The sequence below is a fragment of the Conger conger genome, chromosome 17 (assembly GCF_963514075.1).
Source record: "Conger conger chromosome 17, fConCon1.1, whole genome shotgun sequence".
In the NCBI taxonomy this organism is placed as follows: Eukaryota; Metazoa; Chordata; class Actinopteri; order Anguilliformes; family Congridae; genus Conger; species Conger conger.
Genome location: NC_083776.1, coordinates 5,510,352 through 5,537,253, shown reverse-complemented (window position 1 = coordinate 5,537,253; position 26,902 = coordinate 5,510,352). Strand labels below are relative to the sequence as shown.

General features: G+C 47.2%; 1 protein-coding gene across 3 annotated transcripts; it reads left to right on the top strand.

Moving 5' to 3' along the window:
- Positions 1-1,900: 1,900 nt before the first annotated feature.
- On the top strand, positions 1,901-25,329 carry LOC133116896 (A-kinase anchor protein 11-like). 3 transcript variants are annotated; one of them, XM_061226907.1, is made up of 12 exons: positions 1,901-1,943; positions 6,420-6,507; positions 6,810-6,920; positions 8,514-8,567; positions 8,867-8,998; positions 9,941-10,199; positions 10,889-15,314; positions 15,634-15,789; positions 18,293-18,367; positions 19,687-19,733; positions 20,435-20,601; positions 21,708-25,329. In XM_061226907.1, the coding sequence occupies exons 2-12, from the start codon at positions 6,451-6,453 to the stop codon at positions 21,864-21,866; spliced, it is 5,643 nt and encodes a 1,880-aa protein (XP_061082891.1). In that variant the 5' UTR covers positions 1,901-1,943; positions 6,420-6,450; the 3' UTR covers positions 21,867-25,329. The 3 variants fall into 3 exon arrangements, with proteins under 3 accessions (XP_061082891.1, XP_061082890.1, XP_061082892.1); XM_061226906.1 differs by having other exon boundaries at positions 8,867-9,010; XM_061226908.1 differs by lacking the exon at positions 21,708-25,329 and having other exon boundaries at positions 8,867-9,010; positions 19,687-20,577.
- Positions 25,330-26,902: the final 1,573 nt, after the last annotated feature.

Here is a 26,902-nt window from a genome sequence, read left to right as displayed (position 1 = left end):
AAAGAGTGCTGCGGTAAGATGAGACTAAAATTGAATGTTCTGGCCATGCACACCATTGACGTGCTTGGCGGCAAAAGAGGAATGCACACAGGGAGAAGCACCTCATACCTGCTGTCAAACGTGGAGGTGGTTATTGATGTTCTGGAGAGGTTATGCTGCCAGTGGTCCAGGTCCACTATTTCATTTATCAATAGCACAACGAAATTCAACAAAGTACCAGGAAATCTTGGCTGAAAATCTGGTTGTATAACCTTGTCTAATCTAACCTCTCAAATAACAGGACTCATAGCTGCCATCTTTGCCAAGGGTGTTGGTGTATTAAACCAGGGGGACCAATAATTGTGAAACCTGTTTTTTGGCTAAATTATATTTATGAATGATTCAATGGAATCAACCACACTACTTTACACATGTTGGAAAATAAAGCATGTCAGTAAGTATTTTTTTATTTATTTACATAATTCTTTGTGCATATTTATCAAGGTTTCCAATAACCCAGGAGGCTGTATATCAATCCTGACACCCAGCAGGGAAAAGAAACTTACTTCAGAGGTTTACTTTTTCTTCGATTACAGAAACATGTTGCAGTTAAAATATTGTAAAAATATAAATGTTATGTTTATTGGATGTCTCTTGGGTTTCAGCATAGTATCATATACGGTAAGACTGAGAGCAGAAGTGCAGGATACACACACTTTCACATGGGTCCTATGAGGGGAATGTACTTGAGAATATTTGAAATGTATCTGGGAAAATAAAGACTGGAAGATTGAACTGGTATTTTAGGGAAGCCGAGTGAGCATTTGACCGACGGCCAACGTTTAGAGGGAGGACCACTCAGGGCCAGCCAGGCTTGGCTTCTTTTAAGCTTGGATTTCAACAGTCAGAAAATTTAGCATGACGGGAGCAGAATAAATGATAACTGTTAACATGTTTATTTAGTACAATAATATTATATTAATGCTTGGCTACTTTCAGGCTGTAATTTCAGGTCGTAATTTTCAGATACATGTTTTTTGTACTCATATATTTGATATTTTAGAATACATCAAAGACATATATCCAAATATAATTTGAATATAAACATAATAGAAATAATTGGTTTGGGGGTAATGACAAGGGCACAAACCTACACAGTTACCGTTGTGTCAAATGAAATTGCAACTATAAAAGATCATTTATACTTATAAATCATAGTCAATCATAGTTGCCCACAAGCAAACAAAACAAAAATATTTCCTGGAAGATCAGAACTTTAAAAAGATGAATTGCAGTAAGGGGCAGGCTAATCTTTGTATGGGCTTGGAAATAAAAGTGTGATAACCCTTATCATAATTCACAAGATGTGTGTCCTCCCAGTTAAATGCAGTTCCCTTATTTTTACTAGCAAAGTATTCAGCTACAAATACATCAACAATTTCTACAATTCTTGATTCACAAGCATGCAAGGTAAGATGTAAATCCGCAGAATGTAAATTGTGATTTTAAAATAGGATCAATATTTACTGTACTTGAAACAAACTTAAATCCATGCAATTGGCCCATAAGTAGGCAGCTTCCATTTAAGGTAGGTAGGCAAACTATTCGACACGACTGCTAGAATCTAAATTTCTAAGTAGCAATCTGCTGGCTGGAATCTGGCTGGTTTTTGGATTTACTGACATTCGGAATGGTATTATGCAATACCACAATACAGACTCATGGGTGTTACACATTTACAGTACCAAACCAAACTGTGACAATTTAAAATTAAATATATTTTTTTGTATAATAAATTGATTTTTTTTTTACATTCGCTTCAGCGTAAAATAAATGGGATATGAAATCATCGGTTCTGTGCTCGGCTGTAGCAGACTCTTGGAGTTGATTGCTTCGGCCTGGACGTTCCTTGTTTTTGTAAGATGAACTGACACACGAAGCAACAGCGGGTCTGACGGCTAACGGTGAGAACAGTCATTCAACAATATGCGAGGTGTTCAAATATATTTTTAAACGATGCTAGATAGCCTACACGTTTGCGGCGTCTCGGTCATTACTACCATTTACGTGTATTGTCTTCAGTAATGGCTGTCAGTGGAGAAAGAACAAATATTGATCAGTTGTATATTCACTGACATCATCAGGCCGCGGCCCAGATCATAACGTTATTCATAACGACCATGGAAATATTAGGTTACACGATTTCAATAACTACAACTATGCAGACTAGCCATCTATATTGTCATCCGTTTAATCGACATATTAGCCAGATTTGCATCTAAACGCGAAGAAAGGCTTCCATTTTGCGTTACCTGTTTCCCTTACCGATGGACTAAAATAATAATCAGTGAATAGCCAGTTTTTCGTCGAGAATGAGGATGCGACATCAATGATGTACGTTAGCTCATTACGTTACAGGTGAATAGCTGACGATAACTGTAATGTTACATCAATGCATCGGGCGCTAGCTTGTTACCATGATATTGGAATACTTTTTATTTAGATGTTTTTTTTTTTTTTTTGCTTTGGAGGCTCTGTCGTTTCTTGTCCTATTTGATCCACTTTCTTTCTGTTTGTTGAGGTATTTGCTTGCTAATGCTACTGTTAGCTCGCGGCTGAAATGAGCATTGGGAGCTAGTTTTCATGCTTTGTGCTAACGTTGGCTAATCTGTGCAGTTAGAAACTGGGGTGAGAAAACAATAGCTGCACATCCCCAAATTGGCACAACCATAGTCAGCGCACTCAATAATTGCGAGTCTGACTGTGTGTGTGTTCTATACACATAACTACTATTCAGGGTGCAATCTATGATGTTCAAAAAACCAATTTAGCAATCCACCTACACATAACCGCAAAATACAGGGAACACCAGTCATTGCGTCTGTCTCTGTTCTCAACGGACTGTTCCTGATTAAACTGCTCATTCATGCCATATTGATATTTCCAGTAAAGTTTTGTCTTGAATCAGGGGAAGTAGTGTTTCTACATAAATAATAAATCAACTTACAGTTGATTAGTCTAAGCAATGGGACAATCCCCCCCTGGAGCAATGTGGGGTTAAGGGCCTTGCACTGATCTTCCTGTGGCTACACTGGGGCTTGAACCACCAACCTTCCAGGTCCCAGTCATGTATCTTAGCCATTAGGCTTCAGGCTAGGCTTTAATGTACTGACTATATCTATATCCGGAGAGTTGGCTACATTGGCTGCAGTATAGACATGTGTAAAAAGATAAGAGTACAGAGAGACGTTTGTTATCTCTTGTTGAAGAATTATGGGGAGGTTGATAGCCTAGTAGCTAAGGTGCTTGACGGGGACCTGGAAGGTTGTTGGTTCAAGCCCCAGAACAGCCACAGTAAGATCAGTGCAGCTGTTGGGCAATTACACCTGTAACCTAACCCCCACATTGCTCCATGGGGGATTGGTCTAGTCTAACCATGTGGAAGTCGCTTTGGATCAGCTAAATAACAGTAAAGTGATACAGACGAAAGGCTTACACTGCATACCCAGTGGAGCTGAAGCATCATCAAGCTTCTCTGTAAATGCATAGGTACAACAAACCAACCATATCTCCCAGCTTATATTATCATTTCATAGAATAAGCTCAGGAAACCTGTTTGGTTGGAGGTACCCTAAACTCAGACGTTTTGTGAACAAATGTAACACATCAACCAGTGTGAATATGAATGACCCTAAAAATGCGACATTGGCTCAGGTGGTAAGAGCAGTCGTTTGGCAGTTGGAGGGTCACCGGTTCGATTCCCAAAGTGTCCCTGAGCAAGACACCAAACCCCCTGTTGCTCCTGACAAGCTGCGGTTGTGGTGCCTTCCATGATAGCCAATCGCCGTCGGTGTGTGAGTGTGCGTGTGAAATGGGTAAATGAGAAGCATCAATTGTACAGCGCTTTGGATAAAGGCACTATATAAATGCCAGCCATTTTACCATTTTGAAATGCAATGTGAGCCATCTGTGTGCCACGAGCTCAATGCACAGACCGTAGAAAGTTGCCCCGCTGGGCTTACGTCATAATCAGTGGCTTTGTCGAAAACAACGCTGACAACGCCGAAAAAGACCCTAAACGAACAAAGCAGGCCACCTGACTTATGAAGACGTATCGTCCCCTTTGTTCACAGTGACGAGGTGCACATCAGAGAGCCGGTCTAGACTGCAGCCGACCTTCGGAGCTGCTTTGAACGGCACTGTGATTCCTTGGGAAACCCGACTCCCATTTAGTAAATATTTTGACATTTTCAGGCCCAACTATGCCATGCGAATTTTATCACATACTACCTTAGCCCCGGGTCTTCTGATCATCGCAGCTGAAAGTGACTAAGACAGCTGAAAACTAACCCTGTACCCATTTTGTCTATTTTGTTATTTGGATTGTGCAATGGAGAACGTCGGCCTCACTTGGGGGGGGGGGGGGGGATAATGACGACACCTGGATCTAGAGCTTGTTACCAGTGGCACAGACGTTCCTGGGTAGCGAAACGATGAAAACACTCTGGAAGCGATTTTTGCGTCACCAGATTAACTTTTTGTAAAACGTACAGCATATGAAATATCACATTATAACATCACAGTTCATGATAACAGGACACTTTTCAACGGCACCGTGTGTACATTTCGGAAATTAATTTTTATATTCCGCAAATCTACATGTGAAAATGTGAAAGCTACAAAAATGAGCAGGCCAGTTCCGACCGCCGGACCAGCATTCTGCAAGAACGTTTGTTTGTTCTCACTTTCCCAGGGCGGGCCTTCTGACTGAATGCCTGGCAAGCCTGAGCTCTGTAAGAATGTTGACCCGGGGTTTGTTTGTTTCTCACTTCTCTTGTGTGGGCCTTCTAACGGAACGCGTGTGGCTTTGGCGCACCTCGGTATCGAGCGGCCCGCGGTGGGGGCGGGGGGGGGGGGGGGGGGCGGTGGGGGCTTCTGATAAACGCACACATTATTGGAAAGGGCACAACCCTGAGACGCGGCGTGTGAAAGGCCCTTTTTCGACAAGCCCGAGCCAGAAAACCAGGCAACGGCAATCGAGCTGAACGTGGCTATTGGCGCGCGGTGGGCGCTGAAAACGCTTCAGAGAGAATGACGCGGTTACAGTCAGAGCGGCTCTCCGACACCTACCTACGGCTCGCCCCTGCGTTTCCGCCGCCCCGTTTTCTTGACCGTAATCTCGTCTGCGTGAGATTGCTAATGACCACAACGTGCAACTGCCACAACCGTTCGGTTTTTCCGGCCAGATATTACCCTATGCTTTTTGCAAAACACTAATCTTAAGTGTTAAACCTCACCCCACCCCTTGCGTCCACAGACATATGACATGGGAACGGGCCTTGCCTCTGTCCCCTGATAATGTTTTCCGCCAGTACAGCAGAGTTTTCATGTTATTTCTGACCCTGATGGGGTGAGGTTCAGGTTTGAAACAAGCCTATTTAACTGCTCACAGCTCCCATTATCAATGATGTAAACAATATACAAACTATATACACTGTATACAAACTTGAGACTATAAAAAGATGAGAAAGGGCAGGCTGTATTAGGACTCAACTTAAGGCCAATTCTTGTAGGTTAACTATTTGAATCAGTATTTGTATCGATTTGCAGAAATACGATTTTGTTTGTCATGGCACGATAGATAACAGTTGCTAGGTAAAATAGCAATGTACTAATTAAGGTTTTATTTTAAAGTTGTATTTAAATCACATAGTAATACAATTGCAGATAAGTCATAGATAGTTGTACATTATAATTGATTCGGTCTGATGCTGAAGTCGAAGTTGAAGTCGACGTCACTTAACCACAAGTCAAAAAATAGTAATGCTCATATCATGAAAATCATGACTCAAGTCGGACTCAGCATAAAATAATTTAATGACAAACAGGCCATTCCGCCCAGAAATGCTCACATTTTCCTACCACTAAAGTGTACCAACTGCTTAGTTTGCTGAAAAGCTAAATAGTATCTAGCGCCTTATCAAGACTGGTCATGAAAACTCTGTTTCTGCCTCTGTTCTGTTCCCTGTTTCTGTCTGTGGAATTTAACCTTTGCTAATTTCTATTTATGGCCCGTTTAACCGAGCTCACCCTGAAGAATCGCCCCTGGTTCACTTTGTTAATCCCTTTAATTAATTCAAAAGCCTCAATCAAATCACCCCAAGTCACCATCAAGTCTCCTTGAAGAGATTAAACATCTTTCCTCATAACGTCGATCGTTTATACCTGGAATCAATCTGGTTGCCCTTCTTTGAACCTTTTCCAGCACCGTTATATCCTTCTTGTGAGATATAAACGCCACGGGTACAACATTGCTCATAAGTATAAAATGAAAAACTGTAAGTGCTGCTCAAATACTCAAAGACAACAAAAAGTGCATTAAATCTGCACTGCCCTGATTCCTGTCTGAATGCATTCTCCTGTGTTTGCGCCACCTGCAGGTGAGTGGCAGTCATCCCACCCCGCTCAGCCATGGACGCCTTCCAACGATTCCAAGGGGTCAAGACCCGGGGGTCCATCAGGAAAGAGGTCAGTCCTCCCGTCTTTAGCACTACATTAGTTATTTGGCAGACGCTTTTATCCAAAGCGACTTACAGTTGATTAGACTTAGCAGTGGACAATCTGCTGGAGCAATGAGGCGTTAAGAGCCTTGCTCAAGGGCCCAGCAATTGTACTCATTTTATCGCAGCCACACTGGAGCTTGAACCACCAGGGGCCTAGTACCTTAGCCACTAGGCTATAGGCTGCCCCATAGCACATCTCCAAATATTATAGTCACTTCCCAATTTCTGTGCAAGGTGATTTGAGCCGTCCTTTCTCTGCCCGCCCAGCCCGTGGGCGAGAGCTCAGCCCTGTGCCTGAAGATACTGCTGAGGACCAGGAAGGAGCTCTGCGACGTGGTCCTGGAACCGCTCGGCCCAGAGCCGCCATGTCCAACTGAGGTGTGTAACACACCCTTTAACACACCCCAGACTGCGCTTGAACACCCTTTATCACACCCCAGACTGACACCAGAACACCTTTAACACGTCCCAGACTGACACCAGAACACCTTTAACATATCCCAGACTGACACCAGGACACCTTTAACTCATCCCAGACTGACACCAGAACACCTTTAACATATCCCAGACTGACACCAGGACACCTTTAACTCATCCCAGACTGACACCAGAACACCTTTAACATATCCCAGACTGACACCAGGACACCTTTAACTCATCCCAGACTGCGCTTGAACACCCTTTAACACATCCCAGACTGACACCAGAACACCTTTAACACATCCCAGACTGACATCAGAACACCTTTAACACATCCCAGACTGCACCTGAACACCCTTTAACACATCCCAGACTGACACCAGAACACCTTTAACACATCCCAGACTGCACCTGAACACCCTTTAACACAACCGAGACTGAGACCAGAACACCCTTTCAAACAATCCAGATGCATTGCTACACTTGACTAATAAGATTCACCTGATTCAGAATCAGAAGCCATTTGTCCAAAATATTATGGCACCCTGAAATGAGGGGAAATGAGGGGAAATGAGGGGAAAGAAGTCCTGTAATTTATACAAAGTGAAACCAAAGTTTAGCCTCACGTGAATGTGGTTATTTTATTAAAAATCTAAAATTGTGTAGTACAGAGCAGAATAAAGAAAAAATGTCTTCATCCCAAGACTTATGGAGCTTACTGTATAGCTATACAGTATGCAATGTTTCTGTATGTGTACAGATTTGCTTTAAAACATTTTTTTGCAAAGAATCTAAATTCATTTCATTTATTTTGTAACAATTGAATGGAGACATTTTTGCTGGAATATTTTACCTAAAATAATATGATCTTTAGCATTTTTCTTTGACCACCCCTATAATCCCCCTAGTACAGCGGCAAAGGGTCGGCCACCACTGCAGAATGTGGCAGTCTGCTACTCTCTGCAGCTGCGGTGGTTCGTTCTGATGGAGGGGGGGGGGGCTGCGATGATTGATAGCCCGCAGGTCTGCGGTGTGGTGAGGGCTGTTGGAACGGGAGACCACAGGTCTGGTGAATGTGTCGCGCAGGTGTGGACTTTCTCACTCGTTTACCGTCGGGCCCCCCGACTTCATCTGCGTTTTTTTGCGGGAATCGCCAGCGCCCTTCTGAGAACGGCGCTGCAGTACAGTCGACGCGCGCTGCCTCACCGCAACCGCAGACCATAGCCTTTGAGCTGTCGAAACTTAAGTTATAACAAGCCTCCGCTCTTTCCAAGCACAGCTAAGAGAATCTGATTAAGAGCGTAACCTGTCATCATACGGCGTTATAATAACTTGGGCTTTAGCCTTTCCTTTCCTGCAACCTCTAAACTTGTAAAACACCCTTGTAAAACACGATGTCTAAATGTCCGAATGTCTTTCATTGTCGAGCCATACTACTAGTCTTTTTCTCTCGCAATTAAGACCAGTTAATGAAGTTTGGAATTAAATAAATTCTGACATGTTGGTGACAAGTTTGCAAAATGTTATTCTAAAAGTGTTATTCTTTTCTAGATTCATTTTGTATGTTTACCCAGCCAAGCTGAAGGAGACACTTGTATGCTACAGGTAAGAATAAGAGCCTCTCTTAACTGCTCTTCAGAGAATTTGGGTATATCATGTACAATTTAGCTTGGAACTTATGTCATGTTCACTTACTGGCGCTAGCCTAGTGGAAAATAACAATAGTTGGCACAAAGAGAAGTCTGTAGTCTTTTGTTAATCTTTTTTGTTACAATATTGTCTACGGTCGCTGTCCAACATGATTATGGCATCAAAGCCCTTAAGAGAGGCCTACTGTACAGCGCTATCCTACCGCTTCCTTTTCCGTGACGGAGCCGTGACGTGTCCGTCTCTGTGACACGCAGACCCTGCCACCTGTGCCCGCTGAACTGCTGGAGTCGCTGAAGTCGCTGCACGTGCACAGCCTAAAGGACGAAGAGGTCCTGCTGCTTCAAGACTCCAGGAAACGTCTGGAGAAAAACAACCGTGTTCCACAGGTGAGGTCACAGGTGAGGTCAGAATGATGGCTGCTTTATGGTATGGTACATTTTCTGATTGCCATGTTGTTGTTGTTTTTTTTTAAAGACATGGAATTGTTTACCCAGTTTACACTCTCAGAAAAAAAAAGAAGCTATTTGGCTTGTCTCCATAGAGGAACCCTTTTTAGTTCTTTACGGAACCCTCTATCATAGGAAGTGTGAAAGCTCCCAGACAAAGAACCATTTTGCATGACAAAGAACCCTTTAACTAGATAGGGTTCTTATATGGAATCACAGGGTTCCTTCTTGGAGCCATTTTTCCTGAGAATGTACAATTTTCTTTCGCCGAATGTCTGCCTCTGATAGAGGGACAAAGCATAGCCATGGCCTTGTGGTAAGACAGAAGAGGCGGTAAGCTATTCTGCATCCTGCAACATGCTGAACTACTTATTTAGATTGCAGACATAACAAGGAATTACTTGCTTGTTATTCTTCATCACACACATGGAAAAAAAACAATTGCTTTGAATCTATAAAGTCCAGATTGCGCTGTAGAGAAATTCCAAGCCTCAGCTGGGGTCAATTTTGGGCAAAGGTTCTGCAGAAATCAAGCTTCCTTTCTACAAAGTGGCCCCGTGTCTTCCAGGCATAAGCAGTGGCCCATTATTATTAACACTACATTTTTAGGATGCATACAAATGTTTGAAGAACAGACTCCAATCTCAGACTGATCCTGCACGATACCCTCCCTCCACTTCTAAATTAGAGCCGCACAGCATTGTGGGTAGTGTATGCCTTGAGAGCCTCACCTTAATGGGTCCCTCAGAAGAACTGTAGTCTTCTTCCACTCCAGCCAGTGTGTGAACAGAGAGCCATGCGGTAAAACCCTGTGCGCTGGCCGTGTACGAGGTCGTCTGTGATTATTACCGAAGGCTTTATGTCTGTCTTCCTCTGTTGCAGACAAGCTGTTGGAGTCAAGCCGTCTGTGTACTGCACCGTCCCCACTCCCCGTTGTGCAGTGTGGCGGCCATCTTGGCTCTGTTGAGCCGCTACACGGCTGGCTTCAGGTACGCCCTGGAGCTGCAGTCTCTGCAGAGGTCCGAGCCCGACACCTGCCCGGGCGAGGACGACGACACCAACCAGTCCGTCTCCTCCATCGAGGACGAGTTCGTCACCGCCCTCGAGCACCTGGAGAAAGAGGACACGACAGATAACCTTGGTAGGTGAACCGCAAAAAATCTTCAATTTACTCCCATACTGTAGTCTGTTAAATGCTGACGTAATAAGGGTATTGTGTGAAAATGCAATGGGAGGTTCCACATACACCTAGAGCAGGGATCATCAAAACATGGTCCTCGAAGCGCTGGTTTTCCACCCTCCCTTTACCTGGGAGACAGGTGTGGCCAATCAAGGATTCGGATTCAAGGGCCAGATTTGGTGATCCTTGACCTCATGGCTAGTAGATTTTACAGTTTACGCTACATGTACAGGTTTAAAATGCACAAATGCTATTGGATGATTAAAAAAAGGTTATGTAAATATGTTCATGCACATTTGTATGGGGGGGATATCTGATAGGGATGTGGATGTTGTATCAATGATTATGGTGTGGATGTTCATGATTACAACACACCAGGGGTTTCCTCTCTTAAGGTGTTCCTCTCTTAAGCCACTGCTAGATGGCAGTGAAAGATTTATTTATTTTTGCTCCACATTAAATCCATTCAAAGTTTCTGTCTTCAGCATTTGAACAGCTTTTCATGCAATATTTTTTGTGGACTGGGTCTTATCTTTTTTGCTAACACGCACCTTCACAATTTGCATGAGTTTTTAGATCATATGCATTTTCCTGCTTCATGTCATACGTCGATCCCTTTGTAACAGAAATGCTTGTCTTTCGTCCCGTAGTCGCTGGTCCCTTCAGCCACCGCAACCAGCGGGACATGGCCTCCCAGACTGCCCCCTCCGCCCGCAGAGATGTGCCAGGATCCAGGGTCATCATTAGCTCACGCGGCAAGGCGTCATTGTCCAATCAGGCGCCCTGCCCGGAGGTGTCGGTATCGGTCCAAAGCTCGGTGCCGGCCTGGTCATCGGGGCCAGAGAGCCAGTGGAGCTTCTTTAGCCCAAGCGGACCTCGGAAACGCCGCGTCTCCTCGGTCCGGCTCACAGAGTCGGATGAGTCCGACTGCTCGAGCCCCAGTCCCATCATCTTCCTGGATGAAGTGGGCTATCAGAAAAGCTTGAAGGCAAAGCTGGACATTCCAAAAATCCCCGTCCTCAAGGACGGAGTGGAAGATTCCGATTCGGAAGTGAGCGAGTTCTTCGACAGCTTCGATCGCTTCGATGACCTGGACCAAGCTTCCGAGAGCACCTCTGAGCCACCCAAGGAGTTGACCACCGCTGGCCAGACGCAGAAAAACACATTTCCGGAGGACTGCGCCTCAAAAGCCATGAACCCCCACAGGTTTGACCACCCCGTCCTTCCTGCCAACATCAAGAAACCCACTCCACTCAAACCAGGATCTCCGTTCGCTGTCCATCCCGACGTTCCTGACTCTCCCCGTCCGGTGAATCCGTCCAGTGAGGAGAGTGGGAATCTTTTCAGTCCTGTCAAATCTTCCGCCTTCAGTCCTTTGGGAGACGGCGCGAGTGTGGAGTACTTCTGGAGGACGGATGAAGATAGCACTGAACTGCAGAAGCCCCAGGACCTCTGCACGCTGTACAAAAAATACTCCGATTTTGCCAGTAACATATCAAAAGACATTCTCAGTTCAGTCTGTGGGTACTCATCTCCTGTAGACATGAACGTCAATAAAAACCTGAGTTGCGTTTGCCATAAGGAATTTCAAAACAGCAGCGGGCACCTGATGAAGTTGTCGGAAATCCAGGAGGCGGTCACTGTATCGCAGTCCCAGAAATCACAGAGTCTGAAAGAGGGAATCCAGAAATTTGCCACAGACCTGGTGGAAATGAGCCTGGGCAGTGCCTTCAGGGACCTGCAGAAAGGTGTGGCCTCCTGCACCACCACACTCTGCCATCTGGCGGCAAGGCTGACGTCCTCGGTGTTTCAAATGGCCTTCCAGGAGATTGGCATGAGGCGGGCGTACGTATTAAAAGGGCACGCCGTCAACGGGTTGGCGGGCTTCTTGGTCGGGGAGGCGGTGTCTGGGGCCTTGAATGAATTCCACTTTGTGAAAAAGCAGATTTTCAACAACACGGTCGCCCGGTTTGCGGCAGATCTCGCGGAGGAACTGGTGTTCGAGGGCATCATGGAGGTTTGCCAGTTCTCGCACCCGTCCACGCCCACCACCCCGAGCGACTGGTCTTTCCAACAGGAGGAAGAAGTGGTTTCTTCGTATGCCTCAGACCTCTCCGAATCTGTGCTGCAAGAGGCCTTCATCGAGTTATCTCAAGCAGATGTAGCCTTTACCACAGAAGCCGCCATCAGTTTGTCTCTGGACAATATCCGCTATGTCAGCTCTGAGGACACCGCTCAGACTACAAAGACTTGCAATGCTGCCACAAGTTATTTTGGATTGCCGTGCACAGCCAAGTCAGTGAATTCTGAGGCAGAAAGTGGCTGTACTGTGGGGAAAGCTCTGTTCTGCATGTCTGGGATTGCCAGTTGCATTCCGGTTCCTGCAGCTGGGAAAGGTATCTCCCAGTTCCAGAACCAAGCAGAGACCTGTCAGTGCAAATCCAGCATTTGCCATACGTCACAAACTAGCCCTAGGAAGAGTAATTTTTCGGAACAATATCAGGTGACAACATCGGCATCAGACACATCTGCAGCAGTGCAAATAAACCTTCTGCCACCTGTTGGCCGTGGCAGAGATGTCTATGGTGAGAGGTGTGCCTTGGAAGGCACCGGAAACTTCACGCCTTACGAGATGGGTCCTGGTGCCCCGTTGTTTAGCAAGGATAAAGCTCTCGACTTCTCTGAAAACGCGGTGGACACAACCGCTAGTGAAGGTTACACGCTCACGTCTCCCACTAAAGTCAAAACAAGAGCGGAGGGCTGTGCTTACCGTTTGAGCAGGAAAACTGGAGTCAGTATCCCCTCACCAGATCGGGTGTGCCCCTCAGAACACACATCAGGCCAAGGGGATTCAAACACCTCACCTTTCACAGAGTCCGAGCATCGCTATAGTGCCACCGAGCACTTGCCCAAGTATTCCATGTCACAGGACTCTATGTTACATCCGTCACCATCTAAAGTTAAATGTGTTAATCCACAAAATGCTGCTAATCTACATAAACAAAGTATTATTGATCAGACTTACCCGTCATCAACAAAGCCCCCCTTTATTTCCCCATCGAAGAGCCAAGGTGCAGAATTGGCCTCCAAGGCGTGTCCCCTGCCCACAAAGTACTCTTTGGAGGTGCCTAGTTTTGAACCGGCTGGACGTGGCTGTAAGAAGATTGCACCAGAAGAGGGACTCAGCAGCCCGGGGAGGACATGCGGTGGAACCCCAGGCACCCCGCCGTCCACCCCCCAGCAGGGCCCACCGGTGTCCCAGGAGAAGCAGATCAAGCAGTTCTCCAAGAAGCTCAAGACCAAGCTTTCGAAGGAGTTCTCCCCTGCCACGCCTCCGCCCACTCCCCGGGACCGGCCTGTTGGGGAAGGCTCAGAAACTGGGGGGGAGGCGGGGAAGGCGGACTTCATGCTGAAGCTCATGAGGTCCCTCTCTGATGAAGCTGGCGGGACTGAGGACGATCAGGACGGCCAAGAGGATAGCTGTGGTCCTGGAACAGCAGCTACATCCTGCCCGGAGGAACTAAACGTTCCCAGGGAAGCGGATCACAAAATGGTGGAAAGGGGAGCTCTCTGTTATGCTGGACGCTTAGCGAGCCACATTGTTTCCATGGCTACTGAGATGGACAACCTGGGTCAGGAAGCCGGACTGAAGTTTGAGGATTCTGATGGAAGAGGAGGTCTTCCTGTGCACACAGCACGGTTTTCAGAAGACACTTTAAAGTCACTGTGGGCCTACTCTGGGGAAGTAGCAGGGGAGGTGGTTGAGGATGTGAAGAGGGTGACCGGTGTCAGTCATTGCAGACACAGTGTCTCGAGAAGAACGGTAGAAGTTTGCCATGAATGTCGGGAACACATGGACCACAGAGATGTCAGACTGACCAGCATGGTGGACCAGTGGTCAAGTGATCTTCTGACCTCGGTCATGAGCATTCAGAGCTCAGAGTTGAGTGGCACCTCTTCAGAATACCCTAGCAGTGAGAGCGTTACAGATGAATATACCGGGTACGTCATCAGGGTTCTGAAGAGAGAAGGTGGCCAACGGGAGCTCATGTTGGACCAGTACGCGAGCCGTCTTGCCTACCGGTCCATCAGAGCCGGGCTAGCACAGGCCGCAAAGACGACTAAGCAGAGGCCTAATCTGAGGCTCGACTCCTTCAGGAGGTTGCCTCACAGTGTTGCACGTCAGCCCAACAGAAGCATCGTGATCGAGACGCCTTCTGAGGATGCGGACAGGAAAGAGTGCTCTTCTAGCAAAGCGGTGCCATGTGCATGCCAGGAAACCAGGAACAACGACAGGCGGGAGTGCATGGAACTTGTAGTCTTTGCGGAATCTTTGGCCTACAACATCATCTGTGATGTTACAAGGAAGCTCAGACCGTCATCAGCTGGGCTGCCCAAATCCTTGACGGACTCGTGTCTGTATAAAAAGTCCATGGCGGAAGATGAGGCCAAGAACCTGGGCAAACCCTTGAGCTGCTCAGTGCCACACACAGAAAAATCCAAACAGTACCATAGCACCAGCACCTTAAACGAGAACAACAGCGGTGGTGTCATTAAAGTCATTGAACACTATGCCAGAAAAATTGTCGATGACACGCTGGAGTTGACAATTGCATCCTCGTGCCATCAACCTTCGGAGGACAAGAGCATGGCGGACAGAAACGCACACACCCGCCAACTGTCGGAAGGAGCACTATGTCCATCGTTAGCTGACAAAACATGTTGCTATTGCGTGATTCGGGAACGTCCATTTTGCAACACCGTGTTCAGGCACAGGCCGCTTGAAATGAACTGGAGGAGGAGCCTGGACTGTGGCGTGATGTCCGATCGCGGCTGTAACCGCACCAGGACGTGCGGCATCGAGATTCCCAAAATCCACATTGATTCAGAGAAGAGGGCGGAATTCGCGGAGGCGGTGGTGTTATCGGCGATCGAGAAAGCCAAGCGGGAGCTGAGCAACACCAGCCTGAACGCGGACAGCGGGATCGGGCACGATGGCGCAAGCTTCGCCGAGAGTCTCGCCACCGAAATCATGACGTCAGCGATGTCCAACGTCTGCCAGACCATCAACATCAGGTAAGAGTTACAGCGTTCTATGACAAGCACGCATTCAGTAAGCTCACGCAATTCAGTGACTGTCCAAGTAGCTTCAAATCAAATATTCCAGTGAAAATATTTGGAAGTTTTATACATCACTTTGGGCCCTCTTCAAACTTAATAGATCCAAAGCAGTGCTTGTTAGGCTTGTTGGTGTATCAGGTAACAGAGTTTTTTTTAATCCAAACTTGACATAATGTACCAAACACAACGGTGTAATTAAAAATGTGGGAATGCGGGGGGGCCCCACCATTCCGTGTCTGCTGACACGAGCGGCGTGTGCCGGTTTCCTCCACAGCCCCCCAGGGAGAGAGAGGACTCACGCGACCGAGTCCCCCGGCAGCCATCGGCTCAGCCTGAGCACTGGGGAGGACAGCCTGGGCAGCTGGTCCAACCTCAGCTTCGAGGACGACCACCTGGACGAAACCAGCAGCTTCCTGCACCTGAGCGACAGGTAGGGACCATTGGTGGCCCGTTCCATTGGTGCAACTCAGCTTTGGCACAAAAAGGCTGAGCACTGTCGGGTTGTCTAAGGGGGGGTACACTGCTGTACATTTCTTTGCATTCCACTTCATGCATCACACCCAGTGCCCCTATTCTATAGTATCTGAGAACTTTGGCACAAAATGGCTGCCTGTGAAACAATGTAGATTGTCTAGGGGGGAACACAGTCACTCACCGCCAGCACTTCTGCAGATTATTCATGTTGTTTCACGTCTGTTCCCTTTTACACACACCTTTCCATCCACGTGTGCCTTAAACGTACATTAAATTGGGCAGCTGGAATGATTTAGTGGAAGAATTAATGAATTCGTTTGAAAGCTGAGCTTGTTTTGGTTGAAAATGAATGGCATATTTAAAAGGCAGCTGCTCGACAGCGCCTCTAGTGGTAATATAGCGCTCCTTTGATTCAGAGAGGACACAACCCAGAGCATTCCACATGTCATTTCAGACGGCTAATGCATGAGTACGATTCTCGCCTTCATCCAAAAAGTCAGAGACACGAATGTTGCACAACAAGTTTGCCCATGTTTTTAGTGAGTCAGTAAAATAATTGCTTTCGAAAGGTTTCTCCTTATTTATTCTGAGGAGGGAAAATATATGGTTTTGGAACTTTCCTGTCTTTTTATATCCAAGTAAAGAAACAATATGCTCATAATTTGTCTATTTCTTACAGAATTTATGAAGAGATCGTGTTGCGTTCCCCGTGAGTGCCAATAATGTTGGGCTGTGCGTTTTCTGTTACCTCGTGCCAAGTGCAGATAGGACAGCTTGAGGAATGACATTATCCAGAAAAGCACAATGTCTGGAGTCAAGTAGTCTTCCCTTTCTTCTCTGAGAAAGTCGAGCCTCTGTTATGCCCTCTCTGTTCTGTAGGGGGTTTGTGCTCTGCTGTCCACAGTTGAGTCATTCTCTCTCTCTCTCTCTCTCTCTCTCTCTCTCTCTCTCTCCCCCTCTCTCTCTCTCGAGCTGAGGGGTTGGAAGTGTTGTTGCCGAAGTTCTTTTTCCCCGCAAAGACACGGCATCTCTATGGAAACCAATGGTTCTGTCAACATCTTTGCGGATCTCACAAAAAAGCCTGGTGACAGGCTTTTGTACATTTCACAGGCGTAGTCATTCGATCTCTCTCAAGATTCAGTGGTCGTAAACCATGAATCAAAAAACAAATCAAAAAGGCTTTCGCAAAAAAAAAAAAAAAAAAAAAGGTTCTGATGAGTTGAGCGGGTTTCCAGTTTGTTTCACAACTCCGCTCGGCTGCAGAACCCTTGATCTGTGAAACAATCCCCTGACCCGAAAGGAAAACCCCACAGCCATGGAATGTTTAGAAGTGTTGAACTGGATTTGAGACCTTCTCCCAGACTATGGTTTCTGACCACCGATTAAGGCAGTGGTGCCCAATGGTATGGGGTCTGGAATAGGGTGTAGGGTATGGGGTATGGGGTGTAGGGTAGGGGGTAGGGTATGGGGTGTAGGATATGAGGTGTAGGGTATAGGGTATGGGGTGTGTGGGGTAGGGTATGGGGTGTAGGGTAGGGGGTAGGGTATGAGGTGTAGGGTATAGGATGTAGGGTATAGGGTGTAGGGTATGGGGTAGGGTATGAGGTGTGGGGTATAGGGTATGGGGTGTGTGGTGTCGGGTATGGGGTGTAGGGTAGGGTATGGGGTGTAGGGTATGAGGTGTAGCGTATATGGTGTAGGGTATGGGGTAGGGTATGGGGTACGGTATGGGGTAGGGTATGAGGTGTGGGCTAGGGTATGGGGTGTAGGGTATGGGGTGTATGGTGTGAGGTGTAGGGTATGGGGTAGGGTATGGGGTGTAGGGTAGGGGGTGTGTGGTGTAGGGTATGGGGTAGGGTATGGGGTGTAGGGTAGGGGGTAGGCTATGGGGTGTAGGGTAGGGGGTATGGGGTGTGTGGTGTAGGGTATGGGGTGTAGGGTATGGGGTAGGGTATGAGGTGGAGTATGGGGTAGGGTATGGGGTGTAGGGTATGAGGTGTAGGGTAGGGGGTATGGGGTGTGTGGTGTAGGGTATGAGATGTAGGGTAGGGGGTATGGGGTGTAGGGTACAGGGTGTAGGGTAGGGGGTATGGGGTGTGTGGTGTAGGGTGTAGGGTATGGGGTGTAGGGTAGGGGGTGTGTGGTGTAGGGTATGGGGTGTAGTGTAGGGTACGAGGTGTAGGGTCGGGGGTATGGGGTGTAGGGTAGGGGGTAGGGTATGAGGTGTAGGGTATAGGGTGTGGGGTATGGGGTAGGGTATGAGGTGTGGGGTAGGGTATGGGGTGTAGGGTATGAGGTGTAGGGTATAGGGTGTGGGGTATGGGGTAGGGTATGAGGTGTGGGGTAGGGTATGGGGTGTAGGGTATAGGGTGTGGGGTATGGGGTAGGGTATGAGGTGTGGGGTAGGGTATGGGGTGTAGGGTATGGGGCATGATGGTTTTCTCTCCCTGTCCCAACAGCAACGGAAACAGCAGCAGCTGGAGCAGTCTGGGGATGGAAGGGGAGGAGCCTACGTCCCTTTCTCCAGCTCACAGGTGGGCCCACAACAAGAGGCTAAGCTTAGCCAGCCAATCAGCCAGCCAGTCAGTCAGTCAAGTCAGCCAATCAGCCAGCCAGCCAGCCAGTCAGTCCGTCAGTCAGCCAATCAGCCAGGCAGCCAGCCAATCATTCAGCCAGCCAGCCAACCAGCCAATCATTCAGTCAGTCAGCCTGTCGGCGTGGGCCCAGTCCTCCTGCCCAGTTAGTGCATGATGTCAGGGCTTTGAAATATAAGTGCTGAATTATGTCTGACTGCAGTGTCTCTTTTTACCATTCATGTGTGTCTGGGAACAAGGGGCGTCTCTGTTGTTGCTCACAGCTGTGAACTTTTGTACGAGTGAGATGAGCAAATGGAAAAGCTGTGTGTGTATGTGTGTGTGTGTGTGCGCATGTGTGTGTGTGTGTGTGTGTGGGGCCGGGGGATAAGAGTCGGGGAAAAGGCGGCATTCATTCATTCTGTCACACTTTTGTAAAAATGTGATCTCCGGATATGAAAGGCCCGTCTGTGTGACCTTTCATACGAACGAGGAATAAGGGCTCACTCCCACCCAGCTTCCGATCTCCGTCCAGAGGAAAGCTAATCACTCCAATGCAACAGAATTATTATCATTACAATGATTTACTAAGTGTTCAGCTCTTCAGTAAAAAAACTGTATTTCTATTGCACTACACAGACACAGATTAGGCCTAGTCCTGGACTAAATTATTTTTAGAATGGAGAACCTCCGTACAAAACTGGATTTAGTCTAGAACTAAGCTTAATCTGTGTCTGTGGGACCAGCCCTACGTCTATTACTGGGGAAAAGATCACAGCTGTTATGTCAAAGGATATATGCTCTGTGAAATTGCACTTCATCTGAAGAGACGTTGAGGAAAAGAAAATGGCAGCTGATGGTGATAAATGATGTAGAAATATGACTCTTTGACTCCAGATCTTCCTTGATTGTTCCCCCCTGGGAAAAATAAAGTTTTATATTCTATTCCGATTGGCTGAGGTCTGGATTCGATCTGTGTGAGAAACAGGCATGCTGGGAAAACACGATGCCATGACATCATCACACACATGCCAGGTAAGAGGTAGAGTAGTGGTTGAGGTACATGACTGGGAGCCAGAAGGTTGGTGGTTCAAGCCCAAGTGTGGCCACGATAAGATCCGCACAACAGTTGGGCCCCTGAGCAAGGCCCTTAACCCTGCATTGCTCCAGGGGAGGATTGTCTCCTGCCTAGTCCAATCAACTTGGAAGTCGCTTTGGATAAAAGGCATCAGCTAAATAAAAAATGATTTATTCGTGATTTATTCTTTCTTCCCCCACAGTGACGGCGCTGAGGAGAAGGAGGCGGAGCCTAAGGATGGCGTGACTGGTAAACACCCACACGCAAAATCACACACCTTTGTTGTTTTTACTTAAATACATTAACTACTCTGTACTTATTTATTTCATAATTTACCTTCCCCTTGCATTCTGTGGTTGCTGTCAGCCATTGGACCCGTTTTGGCACCGTCTCCTGTTTTCAATGTGTCAGTGTGGGACGCTGGGTAATTCAGAACGACTAGACAACCCGACAGACCGGAGTCGAATACATAATTGTTTGGGAATTTCAACGTACTTGAATTCTTTTCTGTGCTCGATTGAGCTTGCCTGGTGCAACTGAGCCAGCCAAGAAGAGCAGAAGGCAGGGTTTGCCCTTTGCTGAGAGTATTTCATAGGTTCCAATACACCAGATACGCTCAGTAAAATGTCAAAGAAAAGTATCTGAATCCAAAACAAAAACGTATTTGACCCAGGTCTGAAACCCAGTCAGTGTCTCTCCCTGAATCTCCACCTCCACGTCACGGATAGCTCAGTCTGGCACCCAGATGGTTGGTGGATCAAGCCCCAGGGTGGCCAAAATAAGATCAGTGCAGCTGTTGGGCCCTTAACCCCACATTGCTCCCGGGGGGAATTGGCTTTTGCTTAGTCTAATCAGCCGTACGCCGCTTTGGGTAAAAGCATCAGCTAAATAACGGTGATGTAGTGTCGGGTAATGAGCTGTGTGCCGGGGGACGGTGTTCGGTGTGCCAGCAGGGCAGCCGCGGGCACGGGGGGCCTGTCTGACGGCGCTCCACACAGACCTGCACCGGCCCAGCCTGGACCCGCAGGTGAGGGCGGGGCTGCTCTGGATCGCCGCCTCCCACTCAGACCTGCCCATCCTGCAGCTGGGCCAATCAGGAGAGGAGCAGCTCCAGCAGGTGGGTACACCTGGACAGCAGGAGAACACAATTCAGCACACACACACACCTGTACACAGAGAACACAATTCAGCACACACACCTGTACACAGTGAACACAATTCAGCACACACACACACCTGTACACAGAGAACACAATTCAGCACACACACACCTGTACACAGTGAACACAATTCAGCACACACACACACACACACACACACACACACACACCTGTACACAGAGAACACAATTCAGCACACACACACACCTGTACACAGTGAACACAATTCAGCACACACACCTGTACACAGTGAACACATTTCTGTACACACACCTGTACACAGTGAACACAATTCAGCGCACACACCTGCAGACAGTGAACACAATTCAGCACACACACCTGCAGACAGTGAACACAATTCAGCACACACACCTGCAGACAGTGAACACAATTCAGCACACACACCTGTACACAGTGAACACAATTCAGCACACACACCTGTACACAGAGATCACAATTCAGTACACACACCTGTATACCAGAATACCCTGTACTCTTGGGCCCTGTTTCACAAAGCAGGATTACTGTGTTCGCTGGATAACTAAGTAAACCCTGCACTGCACTGGGCGGCCTGTAGCATAGTGGTTAAGGTAAAGGACTGGGACACGCAAGGTCGGTGGTACGAATCCCGGTGTAGCCACAATAAGATTTGCACAGCCGTTGGGCCCTTGAGCAAGGCCCTTAACCCTGCATTGCTCCAGGGTAGGATTGTCTCCTGCTTAGTCTAATCAACTGTACGTCGCTCTGGATAAGAGCATCTGCCAAATGCCAATAATGTCATGTAATGTAAACCCGGAGTAGAAGCCGGAACTCTCCCAAATCTGGAAAGTGGACTGAAGTAAAAAGGGTTTTACTCAGCACAGTTATCCAGCTAACTCAGCAATCCCTGAAATACCTCCATGAATGGGCAAACAAGCCTGAGGTTCAGCCCTGCACACGGACGACACCATGCAAACATGGCCGCACTGTGGCCATCTCTCAACCAGCGGAACAGCGTCAGAACTGCGTTTGGCTCGAGTGTGTAGTGTGTCTGTGACCGGCCCCCCCCTCCCCACCCCCCCAGCTGCCGGCGGTGCTGTCGAGGGTCAGAGAGAGGGGCTGGATGGCTGGAGACCTCTTACAGGCCCTCCTGAAGTACTGCGAAGGGCCCGAACCCCAGCCAGACGCAGAGGACCCCCCGCGCCGTAAGACCTTCTTCCAGTGGCTGCTGGAACACGCCTAGACCGGCCCCCACCCCCTCCCGCCCCCTGATCCCATCCCAGCCAATCACGCTCAGCGCTTAGCTAACGCTCTGAAAAGGAATGGAGTCAGTGAGCACTAATAGTCGTGTCGCATCTCGACTCTTCCCCGGCAATGTGCAATGTCTTTTATTAATTTTTTTTTTTTTGGCCAAAAACTAGAAGCCTAGTCAGTCCATAGAAGGTGTCTGTTGTCTTGTGTATTGCTTTTGCACTGGACATAAGGGGGGGGGGGAGGGGCTTACAGACAGACATCAGCTTGTGATTGGTGGCTATGATGTGACTGAAAGGGCTTTGCTCTCCTTGTTGACGCAAGCGGTGTCTCTCATTGGTGCATGTCAGTACCCGTGTGTGAGTATCAGAATCCCCATCTGTACTGTATGTACACAGTTATATTTACTTTCTGCCGGAAAGGAAAGGAAGGGCACACACCCCCCCCCCCACCTTCAGTTGTTTAAAAGTAAAAAAAAAAAAAAGAAAAAAAAAAAGTTTCTTCAGGGAAAACTGTCACCTCTATACCATTTCTTCAGTGGGGTCGTCTCCACAAGTTCAGGGACCAGCCCCCAAGGGTCACTACGACTTCCAGAACCTTCCGTTGCTCACGGTGGCCGTCTGATTCTCGTAACTTGACGTCTCGCCCTGGCAGCGTCACGGTGGTGATTATACAGCAAGTTTTTTTTAGTTTTTTTTAGTTTTTTTTTTTACCCTTTTCAGACATTTTTGGACACAAATGAATGTAGATTCAAAGAATCCCTGGAATATTGCGAAAGTCAGAGTGAACATTGGTGTTTGTTTGAAAGAACTTGTTTGGCATGGGTGCAAACAGGCCAGGGCCCAGCTGTCCGTGAATGTATTTAAATATTGTGTTAAGTTCTGTTAACAAGCAAGTGTTGAGTTCAGTTAACAAGCAAGTGTTACGTTGAGTTAACAAGCAAGTGTTTAAAGCAGTTTGTTTTAAGTGCCGTGCAAGTGTGAAACCCCAAATCCCTCTCACCAGAATGTTCTTTATGTATACAGCATTATCGGGAAGCAGAAAGTTTTCAAAAAGAGTTATATAAAATTTAAAATCATATAAATTAAGTTGTTTCATAAACATCGCTGCAGACTTTGCCTTAATGTGGTCTGGAAGGGCAGGACATAATTTTTAAACATGAAGCAGTAGTATTATTTACAACAACACACAGGAAACAGGAAATGCCTTCCCCAGGTTAAATGCAGTGGTGTTTCAAGGCCACATGCTGGACGTGGAATCAGCAAAAACATTTCCAGTGGAGTTGCATCTCTCCTGCTTCAAAGGGCCCACATTGCACACATTTCCAGTGTTTCATTTTAGGTCCTGATATTCAAAAAATATGTTTGAATGGTTTTAATGAGCAAAAACGATCTCTGTCCAGTTTCACATGTCCATTCTCCAGCTCTCGTGAAACATGACTCATTAATATCAGTGAACCTCTCTTCTGATTGGCTGGCTAGCTCCACAACGAGCTGAACGCTGTCTGTGCGGAGCGATTGGATTTGTCCTGGCTACAAGGTGTGCCGTGCCGAAGGCGGGCTTATGCAAATGAGCGTATTGTTGTGATGTCATAAAGTTACGGAAGTCCAAGCGGCTCTTTAAATGCAGTTTCTTCAGACAGATTGTGTGGATTTATTTGCGGACTGTGTTGTTAGATACTTTCACAGTGCGTTTCCAGCACAGACAACGCCTTTATAATCCACATAGCAAGGGAATTGTCATTTACCACAATACGGGACCTTTAAGGCCTTTAAGGCAGGTGGTCAAACAGGAAGATGGAGTGACACACTGGGTGCAAAGAGTAATTACTGGCACACCTCCAGTCTGAACCACACCAAACGCGTCGGGCATTCCTCAGCGGACGGTCACGTACACATCCGCGTTCTCCCGCGGTTTCCCGCCGTCTCTCTCCTCTCTAATCTCGCGCCGTCCCCGACCGCTGGAGGGAGATACGGAGAATGATGCGCTTTCGGGAGAAACGGCCCAGACCCGGGGAAAAGACCACATGTGAGAGCACGAAACCACAGGCCCGTCCGTCACGGGCTGATCACCAATGAGCAACCCTTCCAATGTTGCGAAAACGTAAAGGTCACACCGTTACCACCAGTGCTCACACAACGGACACTTAAAAAGCGGTCCGTGACCTGGTGGAGAGGATTTCAGGGGAAAATAAACGTGGACTTCAATTACGACTAAAGCGACAAACCATTTATTCAGTCCATATGGTGGCTTGGAGTTCAGATATAAATATCTTATGCTGACAGCGCATACTTAAAAAAAAACCGGTCTGTTTCTGCATGGGCCTTTTCTCTGTAGTCATGGTAATTACGCGGTGAAGTTGTGTTACTAGTGGCGTACTGCAATATCCTCTGAACCGATTGGCCCGCTGTGCGTTGTGACATCACAGAATCATCGCCATTTTTGGCAGCGAAAACACGGCTGAGGAATTTAATGCCGCACAATGCATTAAAAAAACCAAAGGGCACGTTCAATATGAATATTAAAGTAGCCTGTCGGTGAACCCGCACTAATGCCTCGACCAGCGTATTTTAAGTGTCGAACATTGTCTGAACATTTGGCGGGACGGCGTTAACTGCATTTTGAGGTTTCTCTGTGATTTCCTTTGAGGTGGACCGCTGTCACCATCTGCAGCGAGAACTCAATTTTTGACCGAGCGGTCAGCCCAGAGTGCGGGGCACAGCCCGGCTCGTACAGCTTGTGCTGCAGACCGCTGCCAAACGCCATCCCAGTAAAAACACTAACAGACACGCACACGCACACACACACGCACGCACACACACGCACACACACACACACACGCACACACACACACGCTCGCACCAGTCCAGCGCAGCGGGCGGTGGAGTTGTACAGACAGAGCGGGCTTCGAGGAAAGGCAGGTCAGAGATGGCGTGGGACGGGGAGGACTCAGAGTTGGTACTGCAGTCCGGTGCCGTTATCTGACGGTTCCTGGAACTGGCCCGGAGTGGCTACTACCTACTAATCTCTTACTTTACACAGAGACAAGAGATACACTCGCCTAATCAGCCCTCTTCTACTACAAGTCACTTTATTTAATACACATTCTTATCTTCCAGAAGATAAACCCAATGCTATTTCGTGTTATTTATAGCTGAATGTGTAAAGCAGAGATTTAACTGGCTACTTAAAAATAAATAAATATATATTTTATGACTTGTTCAGTGTTACTCTCATCTCATCGGACATTGTAGCATCAGACCGTATGTACAATGGCTGCTAGATTTTTCCCGCTTCTTTGTATAATCTTTTGCCAAATACAATATCTAAGGACCAGCGTTAACAGCGGCGAGCTCACTCCTGTCCTGTAGTGATATTGCATTAATAGTTTACAGTGAAAGTGAAAGTGCTGTATTTGTCTTTAAGCTAAAACAAATAAAGCTTTCTCATGTGTACAGCGTGTTTACATGTCGTTCTTTACCCTCACATAAAAGCCTATCTAGGCACAAGCATTTGAGCATTAGCATATGCTATGAATGCTGACACACTGCATTGGATTTGTCCTAGATTCATGGTAATCTATGTTTATCTGTATTTGTCCTGATCAAATAAACATGAAATAATATTGATACTGAAACATGAATAGTCTTGCTGTCTCCTCCCATGAAAGGGATTCCGAATAGATAATAATGATAATAATATTTGGAGCCGCGGTGGCGCAACAGGCTAAGACGCAGCAGACTTGCGGTTGCAGTTCGCTGCAGTTGCACACCGGGGACCGGGGTTCGATTCTCGGTCCTGCCAAAAGCCAAGTTTGGCCGGCTCACGTGGAGCAGCATAATAGGCTCGCTGCTGTTAGTAGATCGCCGCACAATAAAGCACCTCGGGCGCCTCGGAATCACGGTTACCAGCATGAGACGAGACGGCTTGAAGAAGGCGTGTCGTTCTCCTTCAGGTCGCCGAGGGACGGGGTGTGGGCGGTGTATCTAATACTAGCTCTAATTGATTAGATGGGGTACAATTGGCTACCAAATAAATAATAATAATAATATTGATTAAATAATGATATCTTACTCACCCTGGTATTTTCTGTTCTTTGGGTGGGCACTTTACCGCATGAATAGAAATGCGAGACTTTGTGAATTTGCATATAAAAGCAGTAAGAACATAATGCATCGATGCCTCAGCAGCTACAAGAATGGCAACCCCTCCTTTAGTAAACCTGACTGAAAATACTACAGTTTAAAGACATGCTGAAATCGAAATTCCTCAATTTAGTGAATTGTTCATAATAGTACAAACATGTCAAAGTATATATTCCATGAAATGTATGACATTTTAATACTTCAATTCACACCGAAGCTTCACATTCCAAGCGTGTATGTTGTTCAAATCGATTTCTTTCACACAGTGACGTGTATACGGGCACATCCCCCCCCCCCCCCCCTAGATCAACTCCCTACCCTTCCGAAAGAATCCCCTCCCAAAAGATTTGTTTCACTCGTGTATACATCATAACATGTCATTTGGCTGACGCTTTTCATCCAAAGCGACTTACAGTAGATTAGACTAAGCAGGAGACAAGCCTCCCCTGGGGCAATGCAGGGTTAAGGGCCTCGCTCAAGGGCCCAACGGCTGTGCGGATGTTGTCGCTACGCCGGGATTAGAACCACCGACCTTCCGGATCCCAGTCATGTACCTCAGCCGCTGGGCTAGAGGCCGCCCGTGCCCTTGTGTAAAAGTGCAGCGTGGACAGTAAGTCGCCCTGGATAAGATCTGATGAAGGCGTGGATGTAATGTCTAGGTCTGCGAGGAACACAAAATGTCAAAAGACTGCTCTCAGGCTGCAGGGAATGAATGGAGGCGTTTATGTGACAGAAACGCACAGTAATTACCGGCTCTGTGATGACGGCGGCACTCAGGAATGTGAAACTAAGCCAAATCTCAGCAGATAATCAGCACAGCAGCAAATCCATTAAGAACAAGTTGATTAGTTCACCATTAAAAGACTGTATCACTCACAACAAT